Source organism: Otolemur garnettii, unplaced genomic scaffold, assembly GCF_000181295.1.
Source record: "Otolemur garnettii isolate 467f Iridium unplaced genomic scaffold, OtoGar3 scaffold00114, whole genome shotgun sequence".
Classification (NCBI taxonomy): domain Eukaryota; kingdom Metazoa; phylum Chordata; class Mammalia; order Primates; family Galagidae; genus Otolemur; species Otolemur garnettii.
In genome coordinates, this window is record NW_003852509.1 from 1,705,816 (window position 1) to 1,731,266 (window position 25,451).

Genomic DNA, 25,451 nt, shown 5'->3' on the forward strand with positions numbered 1-25,451 from the left:
CGTTTTTGTTCACTTCTGAGTTACAGACACTGCAGGCACAGAGGGGTGACCCTCATCTCAGCAAGTTTCACTCAGCCTAAAGAGCAGAACGCAGGGTTTCCACTAGGAATTCCCCTGAGTCTGAGCTTCCTGCCTTCAGCTCCTCCTTCCAGGGACAACCAAGGCAAGACAGAGCTTGGCACCAGGGGAAGTGCGGCTCCCATGTAGGACTCCCACGCTCAAGAGCGAGTCCAGCGCTCATACTGGGAAGCTTGTATAGCTACAAAAGAGAAGATTTGTGGCAGTGGCTCAGTTGCTCCCTATGTGTTCTGAGGGGACAGAGAAAGTCACACAATTCCAAGATCGTGATCTTTCACTTCCTGGATTCACCATAACATCCTTATGGAGCCTAGAAACCGCGGGGATGGGGAATCTAAGAAAATTAAAATAGAGGTGTGGAACACTGGGAGGCCACCAACTCACTCAGTCCCCCAAACTGATGGAGATGAAGTGGAAATGCAGATGTAATGACGCAGTCAGTGAGAGAAACGGACGCTGGGTTCTCCCCCAGCCGCTGACTGTGTGGGGGACACACAGTAGGACCTTTAGCGCACTGTCTCCAGGAGCCAGGTATGATCTTTCTCTAAGTTGTGGGCTTTCCATATTCTCGTCCCTGAAGTCCTCTAAAAGGACTAAACCGTTTTGGTTAAGAATAGTGAATTCTATAAATGTCCCTCTGTGAAAACATCATTCACTTGGGGGTTTTCTCTCATGTTACACTTCTCCCTGAAAGTCTTGCCTTTCCTATTCCCCAGAAATTGAAGGACAGGACGACTTCCCCTATTGGGGAGCTGGGTGAAATCCAGTTCACTGTAGCAACCACTGCTATTCTAGAGCTAATGTTCCCTCCCTGCTAACGTGATCATTTTGCAGAATCAGGGAGCACCTCTGTCCCTTTTCTCTTAAGGTTCCTTCTCAACCAGTTGAATTTTAGACGTAGTTTCGCTGGAGGATGTGACAATAAACCGGCTCTCCTAATCAGACCAGAATATTAATTCTGGGAACTCTACCTCATTTTGAATTTTGTATGAACCCGAAGTATGTCCGTGGAGTTGGTTAACCCTAAAACAACCCAAAGTCAAGAAATTAAAAAAAAATTGTGTAGCTCCTTGCAAATAATCGTCTTGTCAATTAAAAAAAAATAAAAAAAAACTGTGTGCGTGTGTGTTCCTTCTTCCGAGTTAGAGGTTGTGCCCCTTCTCTTTCCGCTGGCATTTCTGCTCTAAGTTACGCAGGGGCCTCCCTCTGGGCAGCAGAAAGAGAGAGGGTAGGTGGAGGCCGGCCTCTGCCCTTGCAGACACCCTGTAGTCTGCTCCAGTCGCGGGGTTGGTGTTGCTTCTCCCTGTGCGCGGCGGGGGCTTCCCCCACCCCAGCGCCCAACAAGTCTCGTCTCTCCAACCTGCGCACCGAGGCGCCGGAGGCCCAGCGGAGCGCAGCACCGCGCGGGGAGCCCGCGCCCGGGCTCTGTCTGGGATTGCGCGGGGCCAGCCTCCTTCCCCTCTCTGTGGGTAGGGATGGTTGAGTCCAGCCACCGCGGCAGCGGCTCCTGGTGCCGCTAGCAGCCTGTCTTCTGCGCTCTCCGCCTTTTTCTCTCCAGACCGAATCTCCTCCCCCCGCGCCCCCTCCCGCATCTCCCACTCGCTGGCTCTCTCCAGCTGCCTCCTCTCCAGGTCTCTCCTGGCTGCGCGCGCTCCTCTCCCCGCCTCGCCCCCTCCCGCAGTCTCGCCGCCTTGGTGCCTTCCTGCCCGGCTCGGCCGGCGCTTGTCCCCGTTCCCGGCCCCGCCAGCCCGGGTCTCCGCGCTCTGAGCAGCTCAGCCCCGCAGTGGCTCGGGACCCGATGCTATGAGAGGGAAGCGAACCCGGCGCCCAGACCTGCAGGAGGCGTCAGATGCGCGGCGCGGCGGGGCTCGGGACCCGGCTCCCTCTCCGGCTCGCCTCGCCCTCTGGTGATTATTTGGCTCTGTTCATAGCCCCGCGGTTCCTCGGAGGAGACGGGCACATCAGAGAAGAGCCACCGGTGTCGTGTGCGTGTGGAGTATCTGCAGACATGACTGCGTGGAGGAAATTCGAGTCGCTGCTCCTGCTCCTGTGCTCGGGGCTCCTCACTGCAGCTAAGGGTAAGACAGGCTTGCTCCTCACCGGGAGACGCCGAGCCCTCGGAGGCCCCGTTCGCGAGCCCGAGTGTCTGGGGGACCGCAGGGCACAGAGGAGCTGGCATCTGCCGGGCGGTTCTCCATCCCCGGCGCTCCTGCAGGCAATGCCCGGGAGCGGAGCTTCCCTCGCGCTCCCCTCAGCCCTCAACTGCCCCCGCCCCACCCCCGCCATTCCTGCCCCTCACTCGGGCTAAAAAGAGATGTCTCTATTTTCTCGGTGGTAGTGGTTGCCGGGCGGAAAGGAACCAGCAACCGAACGCGAATTGGGTTGAAACTACGCTCTAGCGGGGCGGCGTTGCCTTCTCCAAGACGCGGGCACCACGGGTCGGGGCTGCTGGGGTAGTTCCCAGGACTTTCCTCCCCGGACCCGCCGGCCTTGCAAGTCCTGGCTGTTTACAGGGATTTGGGGACTGACCGCTAAAGGTCCCTGCCGGCCGGCCTCCCCGCATCCTACACCCCATTCCTCTGTGCTCCCCCCGCACCCCCGGGACTCGGCAGGCGAAGAGTAGCTGCCTCGGTGTATAAGGTCGCCCCCGCTCGCCTCTCCCCCGACTTTGCTCCTTCCAAGTTTTAAGGTGCAGGCGAGGTGCGTGGAACATGCGGGGAGTTCCGTTCGGGTCTCCAAGTCAGAGATATTAGTCCTTTTGTACCCCTGGTCGGGGAAGGAGACGCTTTGGGTGGCTTCTGGAGCTTGGGGCTCTGCGATCCTCGTTTTCTCCTGGAAAGGAGTCGGGGAATGTTGTCTCCTAACTAGCCTACAGGCTGTAACCTCGAGGCGGCTCAAGGCAGGCGAGAGCTCCTGCAATTGTCTATTCTCTGGGAAAGAAAACAGGAGGGGGAGGGAGAGAGAGACTATTGATTGATTTTCACATTGGAAAGTGCCTGCCCTCGTTTCCTCATTGTCAGCCTCGTGGACGCTTCCTCTATCAATGAACACCCATGGCAGACCCTCCTGGGAATGCTCTGTGTGCATGGATTGTTCTTCTTTGGAAGGAGGGAGTCAATCCTGTGGTTTTACTAGCGTTTGCTCTTTCCCTGGGGAGAAGTCCCCCTTCCTCTCCAGATTCTTCCATATTCATTCAAGAGTGATTGAAGAGGCGAAGGCGGACTAGACGTGGTTCGTTAGGGAACTCCAGATCAGCTTGGGAGAGGAGATATTTGTAGGCTGGGCTTCTCCTCCCGGTCACGCTTCTCTATTCGACTTCCAGGGCTGGGCAAGAGCTGACTGCTAGACACCTGCCCCTCCACACAAGCCACCCTCACAAAGGGGTGACTGCCAGGGGGAGCCCCAAAGTCCTGGGAGCACAAACAGTGGGTCAGAGTCGCCCAAGCTCACGGTCCTTTGGGATTCAGAGGGACCCTCTGCCCTCCTGCCCTGCTTGGTCCAGACAGTCTGTCTTGGCCGCTGACACCCAAACTGCCGGTGGTGGAAACACCGTAGGCCGAACCCAGGCCAGGCTGGCAACGGCCTCCAGTCGCACTGAACTAGCTGCGAATTGAGAGGCGAAACAGGAGTGGGGGGCAAAGAGAATTGTGCCCTGGGACGTGTGGGGGGCGTGTGTGTGTGGCACAGGGAGAGGCAAGGGCCAGTGGTGCGAACCCTGCTCTGTCCAGCTCTTCCTCCGTGTGCAGAAACACCTGCCATGCAACTCGGCAAAACTTCCCGCCCTCTCCTCTGCGCTCAAAGCCCATCTGGGTCATGGGCTTCCTCATTCACCGGAAGGCAACCCAGCCTCTAAGTGAGCTCTCGGTTCCCCCGAGTTCCGCGTGCTCCGAGCTCCCTTCCCCCGCAATTAGCAGAGGTTGCTGCGTGGAGACGGCGGCATCCCGGCTCGGCTGCTTAAGAATCCGCACACGTGTGTGCCTGGCGGATTCCTCTCCCCGCGGGTGGGCTGCTGCGCTAGGCAGAGGCGGGGGGCGGCGAGGAGTGAGGGTGCGAAGATGCAGGTCGTGGGCGGGGGCTGCCCTCCATGGTCTCGGGGATAATAGGGCAGGGGGCGCAAAGTCCTGGGTGCCCGTGGGCCCTGACCAGCAGCGTCACATAAGACAGTGGCTGTGGCGTGCTGCAGGCCCCAAATCAGGCTGTAGAAGCCAAGAGGTAGAGCCCAGTGTCCCAGGCCCCTCCTGTGCACCTTGCTGGAGTAGGGTGTGTGTGTGTGTGTGTGTGTGTGTGTGTGTGTGTGTGTGTGTGTTTGCGCGCGCGCGCGCGCGTTCAAGCTGGCGCATTCGTGTGTGTGCGCGCGCACAGGGGCCCGGGACTCTCAGACGCCGCGCTCACTGCGCTATTGTCTGGTCCACAGGGCTGTGGGTGCGCGTTGTTTCTTTTTTATCCCCAGCGGGACCCAGGGTCCGGTCTCCTCCGCGCCCGCCAGGTCCAGTGCGTGTGGGAGTGGCCGCGTGGGAAGGGTCTGTAGGCCTGCGGGAGGCCGGTGACACCAGCACCAGAGTCGCTGTTTCTGCGCTGTGGCAACAGGGGTGGGGTCTCATTTCCCTTGCTGAGCAAAGCCCAGGTGGCGTAGGTCGGTCCTCTGCCCCGGGTGTGGGCTCTGGGCGCCTGCGCGGAGCAGGGCTCCCTTCAGGAGGGGACCTTCGGGGAGCGCGTGCGGTCGCCGCAGGCAGCTGTGCCTTGTGCCCAGGTGGCGGCTCCCGCTGTGGCGAAGGCAGGCGCGTAGTTTTGGATGCGTGGGGCATAATTCGTGACCTGTTTGCGGAGTCGTGAGGTTGTGGGCGGCCCCAGTTAAGGTCATTGGAAGCCGTCACCTTTGGTACAGAGTATCAGCCTCGCTTGATGGTGCTAAGCTCTTCAGAGAAATGTGGCGGTGCCACGAATTCGCTGTTGATTCTGTTTCCCCTTGATCATTAATGGTGTTGTAAAAGTCTTATCCAAAGTGTGCGTCTCTCTTTAAATTCACGTTTTAATGGACCGCGGGAGAAAGCATTTCCAAAATCTAGTACACAGGTGGAGTAATTCCTTCCTTGAGCGACTGCTCAGATCTCAGCCCTTAACCCAGGGCTCACCTACCCGCGGTTGGGACAAAGTTTGCTTGTCAGTTGTTTCCTGCGTGTGCGCAACGGCGAGAACGCGGGTGTTTACAGGGAATTACTCAGAAAGCGTCCTATAAATGAGCAGATGGGACCAGTCTCAGACCAGTCTCATTTTAGGAAGCCTGGTCGAGAAAGGTAGAGTATTTATCAAGGTAAGTATTCCTTACTTTTGCCCACCCAGCCAGCGGTTGAAGCACACTTCCCATAGAAAACATATAATCCAAAGCAGGAGAAAAAGATGCCCCCTCACCTGCGCGCTTCTGGATGAGTTTTTGTTTGTTTGTTTGTTTGCGGTTTTGGGCCAGGGCTGGGCTTGAACCCACCACGTCTGGCATATGGGGTCAGCACCCTACTCCTTTGAGCCACAGGCGCTGTCCTGGATGAGTTCTCCTTTGAAAAATTGATCCACCACGAAGGATGCTCAGACCTTCCGTCTGCTGATAAGTTTTCTTTAGGGAAGGTGGCATCCCATTTGCTTCATCTCCTGATGAAGCAGGAGACTCCTGTGAGTAAGAGGCTTTCACAGAAAACCCCTACCCCTTCATGCACTCAGTCGGGGGTCCCTTGATGTGAGCTGATGTCCCTGTGTTCCTGGTTTTCTGGGCAGATCATGTCCTTTCCTTATTGCATCGTCAGGGGTATTATTATTATTATTATTTCAGTGCACACTTGGCAGTACTTCTGGGACACCCGTAGAGTTAGTTAAGTTTGGAATTTTGACTCCTTAAAAAGGTGAGCACAGGCTAGCCTTTCTTTGGAAGTAACGGGTTTTGTAAACTTCAATAGGAGGATGATGAGGTCTCATCAAACAAGTCCAGAGCAGCAGACTGCAGGTGTGAGGAGTGTGGCGTCCCCAGGGCTTAAGCATCTTGCTGGCAGGGCCTTGTGAGGAAAGGGAAGGGCTGTTTTTACAGGAGCTTCTGCTGGCCACTCACACTCGCTAAGATGACTGCCACAACCACGGTGCTTGAGTTCCTACAGGCACAAGCAGCTCCTCTTGGGGGCAATGCTTCCTTAGTCTCCAGTTTATTATCTCAAACAAACACCAACACAGCTTTGAAAATGTCAAGAAAATGGTTCCGCTTCCTTTAAGAAATAGGTAAACAAAAGCTCAGGGACTGGCTAGTGCTTACTGTGGCCATCCAGCAAATCCACTGGAGACATTGCTAAGCTGTCAAAATGCAAATGACATATTAAATACTCTATATTCCACCGAATTCTGAATGCGCTTCTGGTAGTTTTTCTGCTGAGCTCATAGTGAAAATAAGCTGTTACAACTTGCGTGCATGCGATTTAAGCTGCCGTTCCCTTCGGCCTTTTGTATGTCTTCTGGTTCTGTGCGGGTCCCTCCGTGAGATAATTAAACAGTTGCATGGCCAGTCCTTGCACACAGTAGATGTCAAAGATAGGTCTTCTTTTATGTTAACTTTATTTGATTAACTAATAAATCAGAGAAGATATGGAGTAAAGGCACAGATGACCACCGTCAGTATTTGCACCTTTGGGTTGGTTGGAGTTATTAAAAGCCTTTTACGCCTATGCTGGGAGAGCAGGAACTCAGACGCAATGACCAAGTCTAACCAGTTTGAATCTCTGCTCCCGCCACCAAAGCAACTACAGACAGATACTTTTTTATAACAGGAAGACTAGACTGGATATGCAACCCGAGGCAAAGAAGTAGATGTTTTGGCCATGCTAAAATGAATAAATTTGGAAGGAACTCAACTGTCTTTCTTTGCCTTCAACTGCACAACCACTGTGCTTACTGGTTATTAATTTCACAACAACCTATAGGTATAAAAATCAAGTAATGTATTTAGATATTTATGCCTAAAGATAAAGAAGTCAGCTTTTCCCACAATGACTTTGAAATGATCTTCCATGACCTTTGATTAATTTCTACTTATGCATTTAGGGTAGAATTTAGTCCCTAAAGGGGTTGGTAAGGAACAGAATTAAACTTCCTTTCATAAAAAGAACAATGATTTTCAACTGGGATGCCATGAGAGGATCTTAAGTGAAAAATTTCTAAAGATTGTTAATTAAATGATTTTTGAAAGAATTTCAACGCATAGTAAGTATAATCTCTTTTTTTTTGTTCATCAACATAATTTAATTGTGCTGTGGAAGTTTAACTACAGGTTCAAGCGTGCTGTGTGACAAACAGGTTGAAAAACACTGGACTAGAAGGACATTGTATAATTGGGCCAGTTGAAATTGATTATAGGAGCTTTATGGAAATAATGCCCACCTGTTTCTCCCTCCAGCAAATCAACCTCTTTGAATGCAGAGTGTGAAACGCTTTTCTTTCTGAGCTCAGTTACAATTTTCTTTATAGCATTTGTATCAACCAGTAATTTCAGGGAGATGAAAATGCCATCAGTATCTTAGAGAAGTTTCTGGACGTTTTTTATTCTCAAACATCTTAGTTCTGTGGCTACGAAAAACTTCATCATCCAATAGACACCCTGTCTCATTCACCTATTCTGAGAAATAACTTTTCAGCAAATTAATTTGAGTCTGAGTCAGTATTACTTTGACCCACAGTGATAACATTTATCTCCATCTAAAACGTCTTTGGAGAATGAAAAACAGATGAATAAATAAACATGAAGGCAGGTATGGACAACTGTTAAAAATAACTAGTAAATAATTTATGTCATGAATCATTTCTTAGTTTCTTGGTTGAAATCTTCCTGATTTATCTTGTACTAGTTTTAGCTTTGGAAAGTTACGAAAGGGAAAAGAATATTATTATCATTCCATCCCAGATTATGTAGAGTAAGGGGGTATTTCTATCTTGAGACTTGTAATCCTGATGTTATTTTGCGTCATCACTGGTAAAGTGGAAGGTCATGAGTACAGTGTTACAGGTCATCCTTGTTCCTGACATGAGAAAAACACAAAGGGGTCGGATTGTTGATGCCGTTTCCAAATGTTTTCACCAATGAGTCAATGAGTCACTTTCAAGTATATTTTTATTTAAATTATAAACTTTTGGCCTGATTTTTGTGCTTTTTGAAAACTTTTTGGCTTTTTAACTTTATTTCGTAGACATTGAACCTTCATAAAATTCAAGAAAAGCTAATATGGAGTGTGGATGTTATAAAGACATATGCGTTTCTTGGTCTGAATTATCCAGATGACGATAAGTCATATGATCTCCTGTGGAACTGGAGTAATTTTGAAAGAAAGCAACGGGGCATTTCCCAGTGGTCGGGGCCACAGGCTGCTGTTTGTGCCAAATATGTCTATCAGCTTTGTCATCGTAGCCGTCAGCTCTGCGAGGGCAGGGCGCAGAGATTTGCATTTTCTTATCAAACTGTGTGAGTGTCACAATCACTTGTTTCAACTTTGATTGGATATTCCACGACCTCTCACCCGCTGAGTGATTCCCAGTAAGTTTGTTTGGGATGATGGAGAAAGCCGCAATTTTGTTTATGCCCTTCCTCGTCTGTATAATTCTGATGCAGATGATCTTAGAGGGACTCACGCTGGGTACTAGGTAGTGTGATAAAATATGATTCCTAACTTTGACGGAGCTAAAACTCAGTGAAGATCCTCTCTCTCTCTCTCTATTCATATATATATACAGACACCCCCCACACACACACATACACACACACATATATGCATTAACTTTGAGATGGTGGAAATTCAGTGTATATAATATTATATATAATATATAAAGCATAATATACAATGTATGCTTTTACTGTGTAGCACAAAGCATCTACATTTATCTAGATGTTATATTATTCATATAATATATAAAGATAGATTCTTTATTTTTCTATCTCTATCTCTCTTTCAATTAAAGGCATCAAAATCTAATAGACTTTTCACTAATTCTTCACAGACTAATTAGCCAAAACTGATTTTGTGATGAATATACCATATAATGAAATTGTGCAATTAATTCAGAATTCTTCTTTATCATCCGTGCCTCTGTTATCAGTGTTCATTATTCTCTGCTGTCTAATCTTTTTTTTTCCTTAAATGATCTTACAACAAAGACAAGATTCAAGCTTTTTGTCCACAATGTTTATATTAAGGAGAAACTTCAAGAGATAATTATATTCTTTCATATGAAAGTACTGTTCAAGTGAATTATTTTCTTCTTTTTAATGTTTAGTATACTCTGATATGATTAGTTATGTAAGAAGGAGCTAAATGTTAGATTAAAATTGGAATTATTTGGTGAAGGATCTCTTATCAATGAAACCTTTGAAATTAATTGTGAATTCCAAGCAGTCTTTTTATGATGCTGGGGGAATGCATGTGCCTTTATTCAGAGAAACTTGTACTAGGTTTAAATACTACCTAGTATTATTTTTACCAGGAAGTGTCTTCTTTTGTCTGTTACATGGGAAAACTTTTAAATACAAAGTTGATATTTGTGTACAGTATATGGCGGACTCTCATACACTTTCCTGTAAAATTATATCTCCTTGAAAATCAGTTACATAACTGCTTGATGGCTCTCTGAGTGGATTTTCACTTCCCTTTTCCATCAGTAAACTTACCATCCACACAATAAACCTTTAACAAACTCCTCTACCAAGGAATAATCTCCAGGATTAGAGAAAGTCAAACAGAGCTTCTTCTTGTGAAAAGGATGGATTCTCCAGAACTGGATATTCCCTTTTCTTTCAGAGAATAAACTTTGTGAGTATGTTCAAAACCCATGAATAATTTTTGTCACCGTATTTCAAACTATTCCTTTTATTTGGGTAGAAAGTGATGTACTTGAAGTGTAATACAGCCGAGGCTAGTTAAGACTTTCAGGGTAAGATTGCCACTTCACACAGAGAAGAGGGACCTTCCTGTTTTTATAAGAAATTAACTGAATTGAGCAGATACTTTTGCTCTGTGTTCTAGAAATGTAAATTTTGTCAGCATTAATCTTGGATTTCTTGCTCTTTCTCATTCTTTATCTTTTTCTTTATAAACTATAATTATTAAGGACAAATTAAGAGCAAGGAGTTTGCAGGTTACTTGTTCACCTGCATGCTCCATTTTGCATGGAAACAATGTGAATTTACACATATAATTCTTTATACTTTCAATATATATATATGCACATAATATCAACAAAAAGCCGGGTGAGAACTTTTGTCTTGTCACTGTTAGTGGGAATTAGTTTTACGCATGGATGTGTTTAGGTACCTAGCTAGAACTACTATCATTTGGGGAATGCACATATTTTTAGTCTATTCTCGTCCTAAACAATCAAGACACAGGCGCCAAAGAGGAGATGTTTGGAAGTCTAGGCTTTTAAAAGTGATTATAGTAATCTTTTTTCTCATTTGAAGAAGTGTGGCATGTAGTAACTAAAATCACTCAATTTCAGTGTAGCTGGAGTCCGTGAGCATGACTGTTCCCCTAGATCGCATTTTTAACAAAGATGCTTAATGAGTCCAAGGAGTTTCCATTCTGATTTCAGATGAAAGCTAAATCCACTCAACATATGTATTCAGATATGAAGGAGATTCTGTTGGAAATGGACAGCTGATGGAGCCTCACAGAATTTAGGAGAAAGAGGAACAGAATCAATGAGGATGGTGAGATGTTGGAGAGAGCCAGCCCCAGGATACTCAAACGCTTTTTTAATTTTTGGTAGCACAGTGAGGGCCAATTTAAGCATCAGATGTGTGAACAGACCTCTGGACGTTGATACTGAGTGTGGATGGCGGGCCCGGCTTGTCTCTCAACATTCACCTAGTCCTAGTGCGCCTTCAAGCTCAAAGGCCAGTTATGACAGGAAATACACTATTTTCCTGGGACTATTTTCTGGAATATTCAGACATATGACGTATTTCAGGCCTTCCTCACCTCTTTCAGCACACAGCCAAGGGTCACATCATTGTGTGTCATGTATTTCACAGAAACTAGAATTTTTGAAATTAAAAAAAAAAAAATTGTCCCCAAGTTCTCTATTGCTTTGACTGTACTGTAGGGTTTTCTTGTGAGGCATTGAGAGTAGGAATAAGAAGCCCTTGGTGGCCCACTGGCGAAGCCTCTCGAATTCGCCCAGATGGCACACACTTCTGCACAGCACAGAGTGCCTTTCCCAACTGGCTTTCCAAGTCTTACATGGTCGGAACTCAGCCTGTCTTTACAGCTCCGGCCTTGTGACTTCCACTCCAGTCAAACCGCATAGATCCTAGGCTTTCTTGTGGAGTTTCCACTCCAGAATGGTGGGAGGTGATTTACTTTGATCCTTTCCCCATTTATTCCAAGCCCACCATGCTCTGAGTCCTCTTCCGGTTCTCTGTCCCATACATGGATCTCCCACTCTCCTGTCCATCTAGAGATTGTTCTGTAGCCTCCTAGGCTTAACAAACATTAGCTATAACACAGAAAACTGTTACGTCTAGGGCCTTTTAAATAACATGCCATTCTGCTTTGCTGGTTTTGTTTTTATTTGTTTATAACAATTTTGTAAATTGTAAAGTCTTGGAGAATTTAGGGCACTCTTACTACTCTGAAGTTTCACCCTCACTCCTTACTTTAGTATTTCTTAATGAGTAAACAAAAGTTCTCAGCCATGTGATCTATGTTATGTTTTCCATTATTTTTAGTGAGTTAAATAAATGTCTCCGAAGTATTTTGTGAAAATACTCATAGAAGACAGATGACCTGGAGAGGGTTCAGGTGATGACTTTTTGGGGTATGACTGATTTGCTAAGATGCAGAGACTGGAAACAAAATAATTTAGCTTTGAAACCTTACATCCAACATATTATTTTGTGATGATTATTCGATTCACTTGTATTTCTTTTCCATTACTTTCTCTCTTTGTACACAGAGTCAGGTATCTGAAGTGTTTGCATATTTTTCTTCTAGTGACAACAATTTCATAATATTGGAGCTTATTCAGCAGATATGCCAGCCTTCAATTGTCTTTTTGATCTTCATGACTATTTTATCTCTCGGCTTTTTAATTTAAAAGAATTACATAAGAGGATTATGGAACAAAGAAGAACTAATCAGTCTCCCTCTCCTACCACTGCAATTACAAAATTTTACCTTTCCAATGTTCTTTTCTGGGAATAAGAGGAATGAAAGGGACGTGTTGTCAGTGTGTTGGAAAGATGAGGCGTCTTCTGACCTGAAGGGAGAAGAAGTATAGCCGAGCCAAACTTCGGGGTGTGATTTATATCTCCTAAGAAATGTGTTTTTCTTTCAGTTTTTATGATGGATGGACAATAAGAGGCCTTTTAAAAAGAGTCCATATAAAAATACTATAAAGCGTTTTATGACAAGTTGAAACGACTATCATGTCTTCTTTTCACCTTTTGTACTGTAAGAACAGAACCTGTGAGAAGAGAAAAGTCTGTAAGTTGAGGACTTGGCGTCATTTATTGCAGCCTTAAAAATCAGAGTCAGAAATTCGAGCCACTTTTTTATGTCCTTTAATGACATGCTTATTCTTTGTCCCAGAATAAGGAAGAATAGAGACAGAAAGCCCCAGGCATTTGTAGCAAGATAATTTTACATCGTCCCTGTTCCCTGTGTTTATCCTCTCTGCAGGACCAGATGCCACCAGGAACAACTCAAGAGCTAGAAAACCGAGTTGCGTAGAGGGACAGATTGGAAGAGCAGTCCTGCCTCGTAATACTGTTTGTATTGGCTAAATATTGCCGTGTAACATCATTCCTGCAGACGTCATGGCTTAAAACCACACACATGTGTCATCTTATGGTTTCCAAGGGAGGGTCAGAGGTCTGTGCCCAGCTTGGCTGGGACTTGCATAAAGTCTCCAAAGGCTACAAGCCCTTGTGGCTGAGACTTCATTCTCATCTAAGGCCCAGCTGGAGAAAGATCCACTTTTAAGATCAGCAGGGGAGTTGGCACCATTCAGCAACTTGAGGGCTTAAAGTTTTTGCTGGCTCTTAGCCAGAGTTTACCCTCAGTTCCTAGAGGCCATCCAGAGTGGCTTGCCACCTGGGGCTTTGAAAGAGGGAAGGACAGGGTGTGTGTATGAGAAAGAGAGAGAGAAAGAGATGGAGAGAGAGAAGGGGAAGAGGAGAGGGAGGGACAGAGGGTGTGTATGAGAAAGAGAGAGACAGACAGAGAGAGAGAGGAGGGGAAGAGGAGAGGGAGGGACAGAGGGGCAATGAAAAGGGAGAGGAGAGAAAGAGAGCAGAAGAGAGGGAAGAGAGAGATGAAGGAGAGGAAGAGGGGAGTGAGGAATTGAAAGGAGGGGGAGAGGAGAGCAGGAGAGAGAGAAAGAGAGACAAGAGGCAGGAGAGGGAGAGAGAGGAGCAGAGAGAGGGAGAGACAGAAGGGGACAGAAGGGGTGGACAAGTCGGGTGCTGCTGCCCCACATGAGCTCACGTAATCCTGAGCACTTAATCACATGTATCAGCAAGGGGAAGGTCATACCAAGAGTCTATCCAAGACACAGTTCCAGGCAAATAATGTAAAAATATATATATATTTTACAATCAATCAGCAAAGGGCCCAGGACTTGACTGAAATAGGCAGTGAGCATAAATGGCTACCTTATAGAGCAAACGTAAATAATTCCTATGGGAAAAGATTCTCGACCATATAGTTGATCAGAAGCATGTAAATAAGATATTATTACCTTTTTCTGATGCTTCTGTGGAACTGTAATTGATACTGTCAATTCTTGGCAAGCGTACAGAGCCGATACCCCAATACACTATTCTATATCTAGAAAAATGGGAGGTGGAGGTAATTTGTTCATGCAAATCAAAATACTAAGCTATTGGGTGGCACCGGTGGCTCAGAGGAGTAGGGAGCTGGCCCTATATGCTGGAAGTGGTGGGTTCAAACCCAGCCCCAGCCAAAAATTGCAAAAAAAAAAAAAAAAAAAAAAAAAGGAATACTAAGCTATCAAATACTTCACCTCAGAAATGTAATGCATCCTATTGTGTTTATGGTTTATTCATTTTATCTCTCTTTTATACTGAAAAATTGGACAGAGCTTAAATGTTCATCATCCTTAAATGGACAAATTACTTGTGGCACAACATACTGTATTGTGTACATGGCTGTGTTTCTGTGGTAAACAATTGAAAATTCAAAATAGTATATTTTTTTAATTTACTTTTTATATAGTGAAAAGGCAAGCTACTTCTTTATGCTTGGAAAAATGTCCGAAAATATGCACACATCACAGTACTGATGCTTGAATCTTGCTAGGTTTTTCTTTTCTGGATAACTATGTTAAAGGCCTCTAAATAAAATAATTCTTAAATAAAAAGAAAAGATTACCCCCCTCAAAAAACCCCAACAACAATGACGCAGTAGGTCTCACTGGACCACATTGATGGGCAAAATAGAGATAGATTATAGAATTTTTGAACTTAACGTGACCCTCCAGTTTATAAACCCATGTCTGTCACTTTATTTGTGTCCAGAGAAGTTAAGTGTCTTGCTCAAATTCATGGAGAAAACCAAGGTCGTCAAGGAATGCTCTTTTCATTTTACTCCACTGCTCTCTGGAGAGCTCACCTTGCTCTCCAGGGCCCCAGAGTCCAAGTTCCACAGCCAGACCAGACATGCCCCTGGACCCCTCCCCGTTTCCGCCCCTCTAAGAATCAATCACTCCGTCTCCTGGTGCAGGAACGTGCAGAAGCCCCTTGTGGTTCCTCTCTGGAAAGAGCAGTGCGGCTAGGAAAGTTCTGGGCTTAAATTTAAAACCTAAGATTATCCTGGCAGCTGGAGAAGCTCAGTGTTCAACCTTGAAACTCTGGAGACAAGCCAGAGCCAGCGCCCGCGCTGCAGAGCCCTCAGTGGAATGGAAACGTGTTAAAGGATTCTGTCACTTTGTTAAGTACTTAACTACAGTAATTTCTTTTAGGTGAAAAACACATCATTCTGTTAACCAGTTAATATATTTTATACTGATGTAATTTGAATTATTATCTACATTTGTCACTCTAGAATATTTAATTCTGAAGAGTTAAACACGCTAAATATCACCACAATGAAATAAGTTTATTTGTTAGGACTGTTCAAATTAATACAGGTAGACAATTGCATTTTTATATTTCTTAATGATTAAAATGAATTGAATGATGAAATAACTTTAAGGAAATAATTTGGGTTGGTAGTTAATGTCTTATGATAGAAATGATTCTCCTCTGTTTTCAAGGGTTCAAGGGCTCTGAAATGGAGAGCTGAGCTGCACAGACAGGTGGTGCTGTCTGTGACGGCGTCTCTAACATGCAGTGAACCGGAGTTCAGTTTCCTCATCTGCTCCTCTCAGTCTGTGGCCTTGGGAAATATTACGCTTTCTGACATCTGCTTTCCTTACTTTGCAAAGGTGATGTTGACTATACAGAATATTGCAAGATCATTAGAAGAAACCCACCCGAAGGCTGACGTATCTGCTGAATAAGCTCTAATAGTATGAAATTGTCACTAGAACGAAAATATGCAAACACATCAATACCTTACTCTGAATACAAAAGAGTGTCATTAAAACTTCAATATTTAGTAAGTGTCACTTACTAAACACTAAACTTAAATAAATATTATCCAGTATGTCATTATACCAACAAAACAGTGTGTTTCAACTTTTTTTATTTCATGGCTCACTTGAACCTATAGTTAAACTTTCATGGTGCAGCAAAATTATGTTGGTCAAAAAAAAAAAAGGGGGGGTTAAAAGGAAGAATGTACTTCCTGTGCTTTGAACTTCTCTCAAAAATAATTTAATTAATGATCTTTAAAATGTTTTGTAACACGCCCAAGATCCCCACGCCCAAGATGACACACTGGGTAAAAATTATTGAACTGGATGTGGTCTCAGAAGCAATAATTAAGTAAACATTTTTCTGGATAAAGTGGCTTATAAGAATAATCCTAAGACTGTCTTCTAGAATATTTTGAATCATACAAAATGCTTTTATTTTCCTTACTTTATTTACAGGCAAAAATTACAGTTCATCAACAGAGTCACTTGATAGTAATCAACACAGTTAGGTGATGGCAAGTTCGAGTCCATGGCTTGAACTTGTGCGTGATTTTCGCTGCAGTGGAATTGAAAGCTCAGTAAAGCCGTTCATAACAGATGTTTTAAAATATCATTTAAGACCAGGAAGGCCTGGAAGTTTGAAGGGGCCATGAGAGGAACAATAAGGAAAATAGTAGGAAACTTTCTTCTTCTGGGTAAATTTTTAAAGCTTTCTACAGTTTTCTTCTGAGTAAAGTTATCTGAAGACCCTGATGGCCTGCCGAGTATTCCTAAGAGTAATCTGATGCTGGGTCATCTGAGCTAATTTATATATTTTGTTAACTCCTTGTTTTGCTAAAGAAAAGTATCTGAGAATACTTTTAAATATTTTAAGTCATGTGATATACCAGTTCAGCCATTTGAAAAGCGCAGTAAAATCACTTTTTTCTTTGTCGATATAGTAAATCCATTGCCTTTCTGAAGGTGAGGAAGTTGTGACTCTGGGGTTGTTAAAATCTTGAAAATGATTAAGGCCCAATTCTCTGACTTAAAGAACCAGCCTACCGCAGATAACCATGCGGAAACTGGTGGGGTTAAGGCAGCCAATATGTAGGTTCTGCCTTATCCTTCTGGTTTACCTTTCCCTGTTCAGTTGTTTCCTGCCAGAAGTTGGAGGGACTCCTAAAAAAGCCCCCAGCTTCCCACCCGCTGGCTCCAGCTTCAAACACCTGCATCAGATCTTCAAAGGCAGGGTAACTGCAGAGAAGATCTAATCTTATTCAGGGGTGGTGCTTGCTCTCACGTGGCTCTCATTTAAGGAATTATGAAATCAATTAATTATAAGTTAATATATAGAGAAAATAGTTGACAAAAGTACAAAACTAATGAAGAACATTCTGTAAAACATTTAAGGACCAGTGAACAGCTACTCCATCTTGAGAGGAACCTAATATCCCTGTTGATGCTAAATCGGATCTAGAGTGAGCACTTTGCTGGCATTTACAGTGGTCAGTTCAAATACTTATGGGAGACACCTGAGAAATAGCAGATTTAGGAGGAAAAGACAACAGCAGACGCCTCATCCCCATACTACGGAAAGCACCTGATACTCTGGTGGATTTTCTTTATGTTCATAGCCGACTAGAGAAATGTATCTCCACATATCTTTAAGCACAGTTGCCCTGAAGTGGCACATGCTTAAATGAATATTTAATAAAGAAAGAGACCAGTGAAAGTAATGTGTCACATACCTCCTATATCATATTTAATTTAAAAAGGAAACTCATTTCCAACAAGGAGATGCTAGATATAGGGCACTGTTTTTAAAAGTAAATAAAAATACTGCCATAAATGGGTGGCACCTGTGGCTCAAAGAAGTAGGGCGCCAACCCCATATGTTGGATGTGGCAGGTTCAAATCTGGCCCCAGCCAAAAACTACAAAACAAACAAACAAACAAAAAAAACCTGCCATAAAATACCATGTCACTTTATTTAGGATGGATGGGAGGTCAGTGGTAGCAGAAAACTTTCAACACATGATGAATTTGTCTTTAAGCTATTTCTAAATTATTAGATTCTTTTGGACATACTTAGAAAAGCAACCTGAAGAGTCTTGTATATATTAAGCTTTATGCATGCAAAAGATCCAACAATAAAATTATCAGAGCATCATGAAATCATTTTATATTTTTATTAAAATTCTATTTAAAGATGAACTTTTTCTTTCATTTTGTTAGGATGCCTGAATTAATTCAGTGTAGTAGACGCATAAAGGAAATAAATATTTCATGACATATTAAAATAAACTAAGAGAGGAAATAGTTGCAACTTTTTAGCCAGTTACGTCATAGATTTGTAAATTGTTATGGGGGGGAAAAAAAAAACAAGATGGGTGATAGCCCCAAACCAAAGACCTGAATGTTAGGAAGTTATTACCTGCCACGGAGGGAAAGCACCTTCTAATCCCGACAGGCATGGCCATCATACAATGGCTTCTTTTTCAAGCAGAATTTCCTCATACTAAGTAAAATTATTATCATCAGGGATGGCCAAGTTGAGCCAAATTTGACATAATGTCTGCTCTAGTTTTGAGTTGAAACAAACTTTGACGTAGTATCTGCTCTAGTTTTCTTCCCTATCACTGCAAATCATCTACACACAGTTTGCGGGCACAGTGAGGTTGTGACGGTCATCGCCGTATAACCCCCTGTCTGTTTTCTTTGTCTACACAGTACATCTCAGTGAGCCATGAAGGACTCGTGGTGGGTAAATGCCCTTGGCCTCCTTCTCGGGTCAGAGTAACGCCCGATCTGCTCAGATGCAGTAGTTGCACCTGGGGCCTGCAGGACGGGGGTTTTGTCTAAACTCATAAAATCGTCCTGGGTTTCAGTTTCTTCATGTGAAACAGAAGTGGTTTGGCCCTTTTTCTTTCATCCGTGACACACTTTGGTTTCTTTTCTAAACATAGTGGAAATCAGACTATTCAATACTTGGAGGGTTCAGTCAGGTGGGTGCAGCCTGGAGGCAGAGGAAGCCTTGTTGTGGGTGTGTGTTCATTTTTTCTTTTTCTTTTCTTATTGCTCATGCATTTAACTCAGTCATCTGCAGTCTCTCTTCAAATGATAAGCAGCAAATACTTCATTTAGTCAGTGTCAATTGAAGTTCATTATCCAATGAGTCTTTTCTTCTGACATTTTCATAACCTCTTCTAAAAGAAATGTCACCTTGGTGAACTGAAACCACGTTGGTTCCATGTTAATTCACAGGGACCATTAGTCCACACTCCTTGTGTTTATTTTGTGGACCTTCTTAGGAGATAAATGTTTATAGCAGCTTTGGGGTAGAAACCTTCTTTTTCAGCTTGACGCTAGGTATGAATGCCTTATGGTGAAGTGGTAAGGAAAGACGTCTGCCCTATATCTGTGTTGGACTTGAATCCACTGTCTAATAATGTCCCCCCCCCGCCAGATCCCACTATAAACATTTACAATCATATGTACATAGAAGTTGATATAGTTGCTACGTAGTCATAGTACTTAACAGGGGACAACTCCATGCTGTCTTTTATCATCTCCCATTTTTCTGACGGATCTACGGCTCAAAAAGCCACCTTTTCCTGTCCCCCCTGGGCTGTAGAGCAAGCCCCAGGCCATCATGCTTCAATGTCTGTCTTCCTTTCAGGTCTCTGAGTCTAATCACTGTTTCTCCTTGCCTTCCAATTGCACAGTCTGGCCCTATGACTCAATTTTTAAAAAAATCTATGCTGTTGTTTATTTGTTATGATATAAACTGTCTTTTCAGGGTCTTTTTTTCAATATCATGCACAGTGAACTAACTCTCTGGCTCTTTCTCTTGAAATTCTCCTGTGCTGGACATTCTCCTTCAATACTTAACGAGGTTTATAGAGTGTACATGTGGAATCTTCTAATGATCTGTCAGAAACATAATGTATTTCAGTTCCAAATATACATATTGGAAATAATCAAGGGGATCCTTTAATACTGCAGCAGCGTCTTAGCCGGCATATTGAACGTTGTGAGACTGCACGCCTCAAAAATAACTCCAGACAGGAAAATCTGAAACTCCTCTTTGCCCTGGACTGCTTCATGTTAAACCATTTCCCTTTCCAAACATTACTTTTCTCTTTTATTCCAAGGAATAGACAGAGGTTGTAGGAAAACGTTTTCAGCCAGGTGACTATGTTGAATTTGCTGTGTTGATAGGAAAAAAATAAAGTGATCTCTCATATTCACATTCACTGCAGGAGAAGCTAAGCTATAGTACGGAACCCGGGTTTTCCTCTTATGATATCTGGGAGGATAAAAATAAATAAATGAACATCAACAAGCTTATGCCCACAACATAAGCATTGAAGAACTCTGTCTATGGGCGGAATAAGAATTGTGGTTATTGTTGCATAGAGTGTGCTTAATAGCATTTGGGAAATCTGTAGAGATACAAAGTTAGAAAGGACTTTTGAGTCAGTCTTTTTGTTTTTGTTTTGCTTTGTTTTGACATAATCTTATTCTGTAGTCCCAACTAGAGTACAGTGGAGTCATCATAGCTTTTCGCAACCTCCAAAGCTTGGACATAAGAGCTCCTCCTGCCTCAACCTCCCAAAGTCATAGTGGTAGCAGAGCCCCCATGCCCAGCCAATTTTATGTTTTATCACAAGGAATTTCTTTTTGAGTTTTCACTATATTAAAAAGGAATAAATTCCATAACTTTCAATCAAAGTCATCAAAGTTTCCATGTTTTTATGTTTATTTTCTAAAGATCATGCATGATTTACGTGACAGAAAGCCTTCTAGAAACCAGATTGAAGAAGGTAATACTTCAGTACAAGCAAATAGTATTTACAAGCAAATTTCACACATATTATGGAAATTATTTCTAATTTTTATTCAGTCTACTGTCTAGAGCATCACCTATTAGTCAGACCCTATGCTAGTTTTTATGGACCTGAAGTGAATAAAATAAAGTCTCTGCCTTTAAGCATTTCATATTCTAATGAGGATGAAGATTCTGATTAATGTGATTAAAGTAATCTAAAATTCAGTAAATGTAATAAAGGGTCCTGCAAGACCCTGTATCATAATTCCAAGCATCTACGCATTCTGGATAATTGGAGTTTTATGAACTGCTTGGTCTTATGCAACTACAGGATCAAATCACACAGAAAAATCCAAGTGATTTTTAATTTTTAAAATGACAACTACACTGCGGAGTTAACCTGCAGTATTTATAAGAGTGCCCTCTAAAAGTTTTGGCTCAGTTCCTGGAACTCAAGTGGCTAAGGCACCAGCCACATACACCAGAGCTGGCGGGTTTGAATCCAGCCTGGGCCTGCCAAACAACAATGACAACTACAACCAAAAATAGCCAAGCATCGTGGCAGGCGCCTGTAGTCCCTGCTACGTGGGAGGCTGAGGCAAGAGAATCACTTAAGTCCAGGAACTGGAGGTTACTGTGGGTGACAGCTTGAGGCTCTGTCTCGAAAAATAAAATAATAAAAGGTTGGTGTCAAATTTTTCAATCATTGAGCACATGTTCATGCAGTCTCATTTTTTTTTTCTCCCACATGTTGGGCAGCAGGCAGAAAATGATAAAGTGATTAACAAGACAAAAAATTAGCTCCTAATTTCAGGGCACCTGTAATTTAGATAGCTAGAAAATGTGTTTGTAGTCCTGCAATCTCAGAAATAAAATTTCTTATCTGAAGCAAGATTTCTTTCTTTAAAGTTTTTAAAAGTGAGTCAATGGTTTCTCTTTGAATATCACTTACTGTCCTACTCCAGAGTTTTGTGATTCCTTTAAGGGGACAAAATTTATTCCAGCACCTGTTTCTGTGACTTCGCACGTGTGGGCTTATCTCTGCCTACAGCCTCCAGGAGCAGCATATAATGATATTACTGCTGCTTTCATCAAATTAGTCCTGAAAACACACATTGTAGCTCTTGTCACCTCTCCTGGGCTTTTTTTCTCAACTTCTTTCAGATTTTCTTCAACTATTGGCTGCTGCTTTGTAGATAAATGTTGATCACTAATAGCTATTTATTACCTTAAAATGCATTATGTTTGCTCCCAGTAGATGGATTTTATAGAAAATATGTCATAAATCACTGCATACTAGTATATCCCCGTTAACAAGTGTTTACAGGCCATTTCTCCCGGAATATAAATTAACTGGACAAGTTAAATTCCATTTAAATTCTGTCTTTCTCCTTGTAATAGTGGAAACTTTATTAATTTTACAGGAAATACAACATAAAAATTGGCAATATTTGCATAGAGAATGTAATCATGGAAAACAAATTAGATATATTTCTTACAGTTGTGTTCAGTCATATGTGTTTAAGGAGGTGAGAATGACACTATACATTTTTTTATGCACGCATTTGCAATTAGAAATTATAGCTGTTGAACGTGCGGTAAACATATCCTACTCCTAAATATATTTTCTGACTTAAAACTCAAGAAATTGTGTCAGATAAAAATAAGTCTTTCATCCTTACCTTCTTTGGTCTCATAGTAATTATGGCAAAAAGCACCTGCATGCCAACTTTCCTTTCAAAAGATTAGGATTATGGAAATGTGAATATTTATAGTGTGAGAGAAAAGACTGTCTTCTAAATATTTCTTCATGAAGCATTTCTATGTTACCACAGAGTTGGTGAGATTAATTATTTTGTAAGACCAGGATTAATTCATGATTTAAACATGGACGTGGAGAAAATTTATGTTGAAAATACAGAGGTTTTGGTAAAATAATATTTAGAAACTTTATCAACTTATAGGTGTTTGATATAATTAAATCTTATTTTATAAATACATCATTTTCAAGTCAGTATATTCTTAGTTTTTGAGCTCAGAAGCTATAGATTATAAGAGGTAGAAAGGATCATTGTTTTCAGCTTGTTTAAAGTCTTAATTAGCTTTATGAAAGAAATATAATCCAGAAAACACAGATGCAGTTAAGACCGGAGTTAGGGTGACAGTCGGGTCTTCTCAGACACTTCTTAGCCTGGCTCAACAATATTCTTCTCTATAAAGAAACATATGGAACGTCTTTATTATTCTTTTTTTGAACATATAGTTATCACAGGTGAACAGAGAAATGTACTGTAAACTCGACCTTTATTACATAAAATGCAATTTGTTATGTTTCTTTCTTAGTAAAATAAATGAAAAAAATTCTAAAATGTGTTATATGATACTTTTATTTCGATGATTAGAACTAGGGTGTTATCTCGTTTTGAGATTCTATAATTGGAGAATTCAGAGCCTTCTTTGGTTTTATAAAAGAAAGAAGCGACTGGGAATTGTGCAACTATAAACATTCGAATGCAGATGTCTTTATGCCAAAATGACTTTTTCCCTCCGGGGTAGATACCCAGTAATGGGATTGCAGGCTTCGGTGGAAGGTCGGCTTCTGGCTCTTGAGGATGCTTCATATTCCTTTCCCCAGAGGATGAACTAGTTTGCGTTCCTACCAACAGGGCACGTCTGATGCCTTCTCTCTGCACCCAGAGGGGCACAACTACAGCCTGGGCTTTAACCTTTAAAAGCAAACCATGTAACTTAATTCAACGTACCCCCATATTAATCTGAAATTAAAAACATATTAAAAGAAAGAATCAAACCAGGAGCATTTGCTCTGTCAGAGTCAGCATTTTGAGTTAAAATGGCACTTGTCAAGCTACATATTCTTAACGGTTTATTTAAATATTTTGTGGTATATTTAATTCACATGTGTTTTCTGTTCTTTCATATACTCGGTATATTTCTGGTGGAAAAAATAGATGAGTATTGTTTTAGCATGCATTGCCCAAAGAAACCGTGGTAAATCTTATAGTTAAAAACAAATGTTAGAAAGAAATTATTAAATGAGATCAGGATTATAATTGAATTCATAAATGATTTGTTGAATTTTATTCACATATAGAGCATCATTCAAGAATTATGTTTGTAATATTGATGCAGATAAAATAATGATAATATTAGCAATGAAACTGATACCACATTTGGATCCTGTTCTTCTTGCCACTTTGATACATACCACCTTGCCATACTTACTTATTTTATCATTTAGAGACAAATGATTTGTCATTTACAGGCAGATCAAACCGATTCACAACTTATGCAACCCCAAATTGAGTGAATTGCAGAACAAAGAATAAGATTCAAGTTGAAAACATTCCAAACTGTATATAAAATCAGCACACTGTACCGCATCAATGCAGGAATGTACACAGTTATGATCTAATAAAGAAAGAAAATAAAAGGATTCAAGTTGGAAGTCATGTTCTCCCGGTGCACTGTGCCTCAGATAATGAAGTAGGAGGAGCCTTCTCAATGTTACAGCATTTTCACGTGTCATTATTTTCCATATTGCTTTTATGTGAAACTGAACAATATTGTCATTTTTATGCTCTATAATTGAGAATTTGGTTTCATATAGATTTTTAGTTATCAAAGAATTAATTATAGTATGGACTTTGGGAAGCCTGGTAAATATCTGAAATACACAATTTTTTAATATTTTTATGTCCACTTTTTAAAAAAAATAAAACCTCAATGACGTAGCTGTTCTGGTCTTTGATACATTCAAAGCAATAATATATTTTACATGTTTGAGTAAAGAGACGTAGTAAGATTGACTACTAACGGAGAAAGATTTTCAGGGTAGTAAATATTAAGATTTTGCACAGAAACCTCACTTTCTTCTCAGAAAGTTACAGCTGTAGATTACAACTCATATCATAGTTGAGAAAGAACGGCACGGAAGTTCTAGTTCCCCTAGATGATACAAAGAGTTGTGTTTTCTAGTTGACTTTTCTACCTGGGTGGAGGGTTAGAGAGACAGATAAAATGTAGATAGATGGATAGAAAGATTTTCTATAACTGGCTTCTAAGCATAGCATGTGCTAACTGCCCCCACTGGATCTAAGTACGAGTATCCCCATCTTATTTGGGATAGCGCGGAGAAAGTCACTATGTAGCCAAACACTAACATCATCATATTTTAGGAATTCCTCAGGTAAAATGTTTCTCAATGGCAAATTGAAAGTTCCTAAATGTCTTTGGCAGAACCTTCACTTTTTGAGTATTATTTTTCTTGTCCAGGCCATTTGTATAGAGATGACCAGAGGGTTCTACACACACACACACACACACACACACAGAGTTCCCTGGTGAAGGACTTTAATAACAGAGCGTGTGCTGAGTGACAGGGATGCCGGGGAGCTGGGCAAACTTAACATACACGTTGGCCTTTAGGATGAATGCAAAAGAGTGTCATGGTTCTCCAGGAGAAATGACGTCTTTTATTTCAAAAGCTCTCTGTGAAAAAGCACAGAGATATGGACATTCCTGGAATGGTGGAGAGAAGGGCAAGGTTTTTGGACTGTTGATGGCAAGGTGGTTGAGATCCCAGAGAAAAATTGGGGTTGCACTGAGAAGTGTGGAATTGATCCTACCCGGCTAGATAGGATGTGGTGGAATGATAAGCCGCCAGGCATTTTTAAGCAAGGGGGAGATATAATCGGACTGTTAAATAAGCAAACACGTATCTGCCTCATCAGTGAAAAGAGAGTATTTGAAATCAGGAATGGCTGAGGCTCTTAAACTGGGCCAATTGTTGAGAGAATGTTTGAAATCAGCACCAAGAGAGCAGAGAGAAGTTGGTTTGATTAAGGAGAATATCTGTGGGTTGAGTAGTCTTCTAAAATTGCTGAAGCTATTTCTGGCATGACAGCTAAAGGAATTCATGTGTTTT

General features: G+C 42.3%; 1 protein-coding gene across 1 annotated transcript in view; it reads left to right on the forward strand.

The window, feature by feature from the left end:
* Positions 1 to 2,052: 2,052 nt before the first annotated feature.
* The window catches only part of CSMD1 (CUB and Sushi multiple domains 1), a 1,810,668-nt gene continuing 1,787,269 nt past the window's right edge, over positions 2,053 to 25,451 (forward strand). Inside the window, exon 1 of the mRNA XM_023517585.1 lies at positions 2,053 to 2,156. Within this exon, the coding sequence (XP_023373353.1) occupies positions 2,087 to 2,156 (70 nt within the window). The 5' untranslated portion in view covers positions 2,053 to 2,086. The remainder of the gene's footprint in view (positions 2,157 to 25,451) is intronic.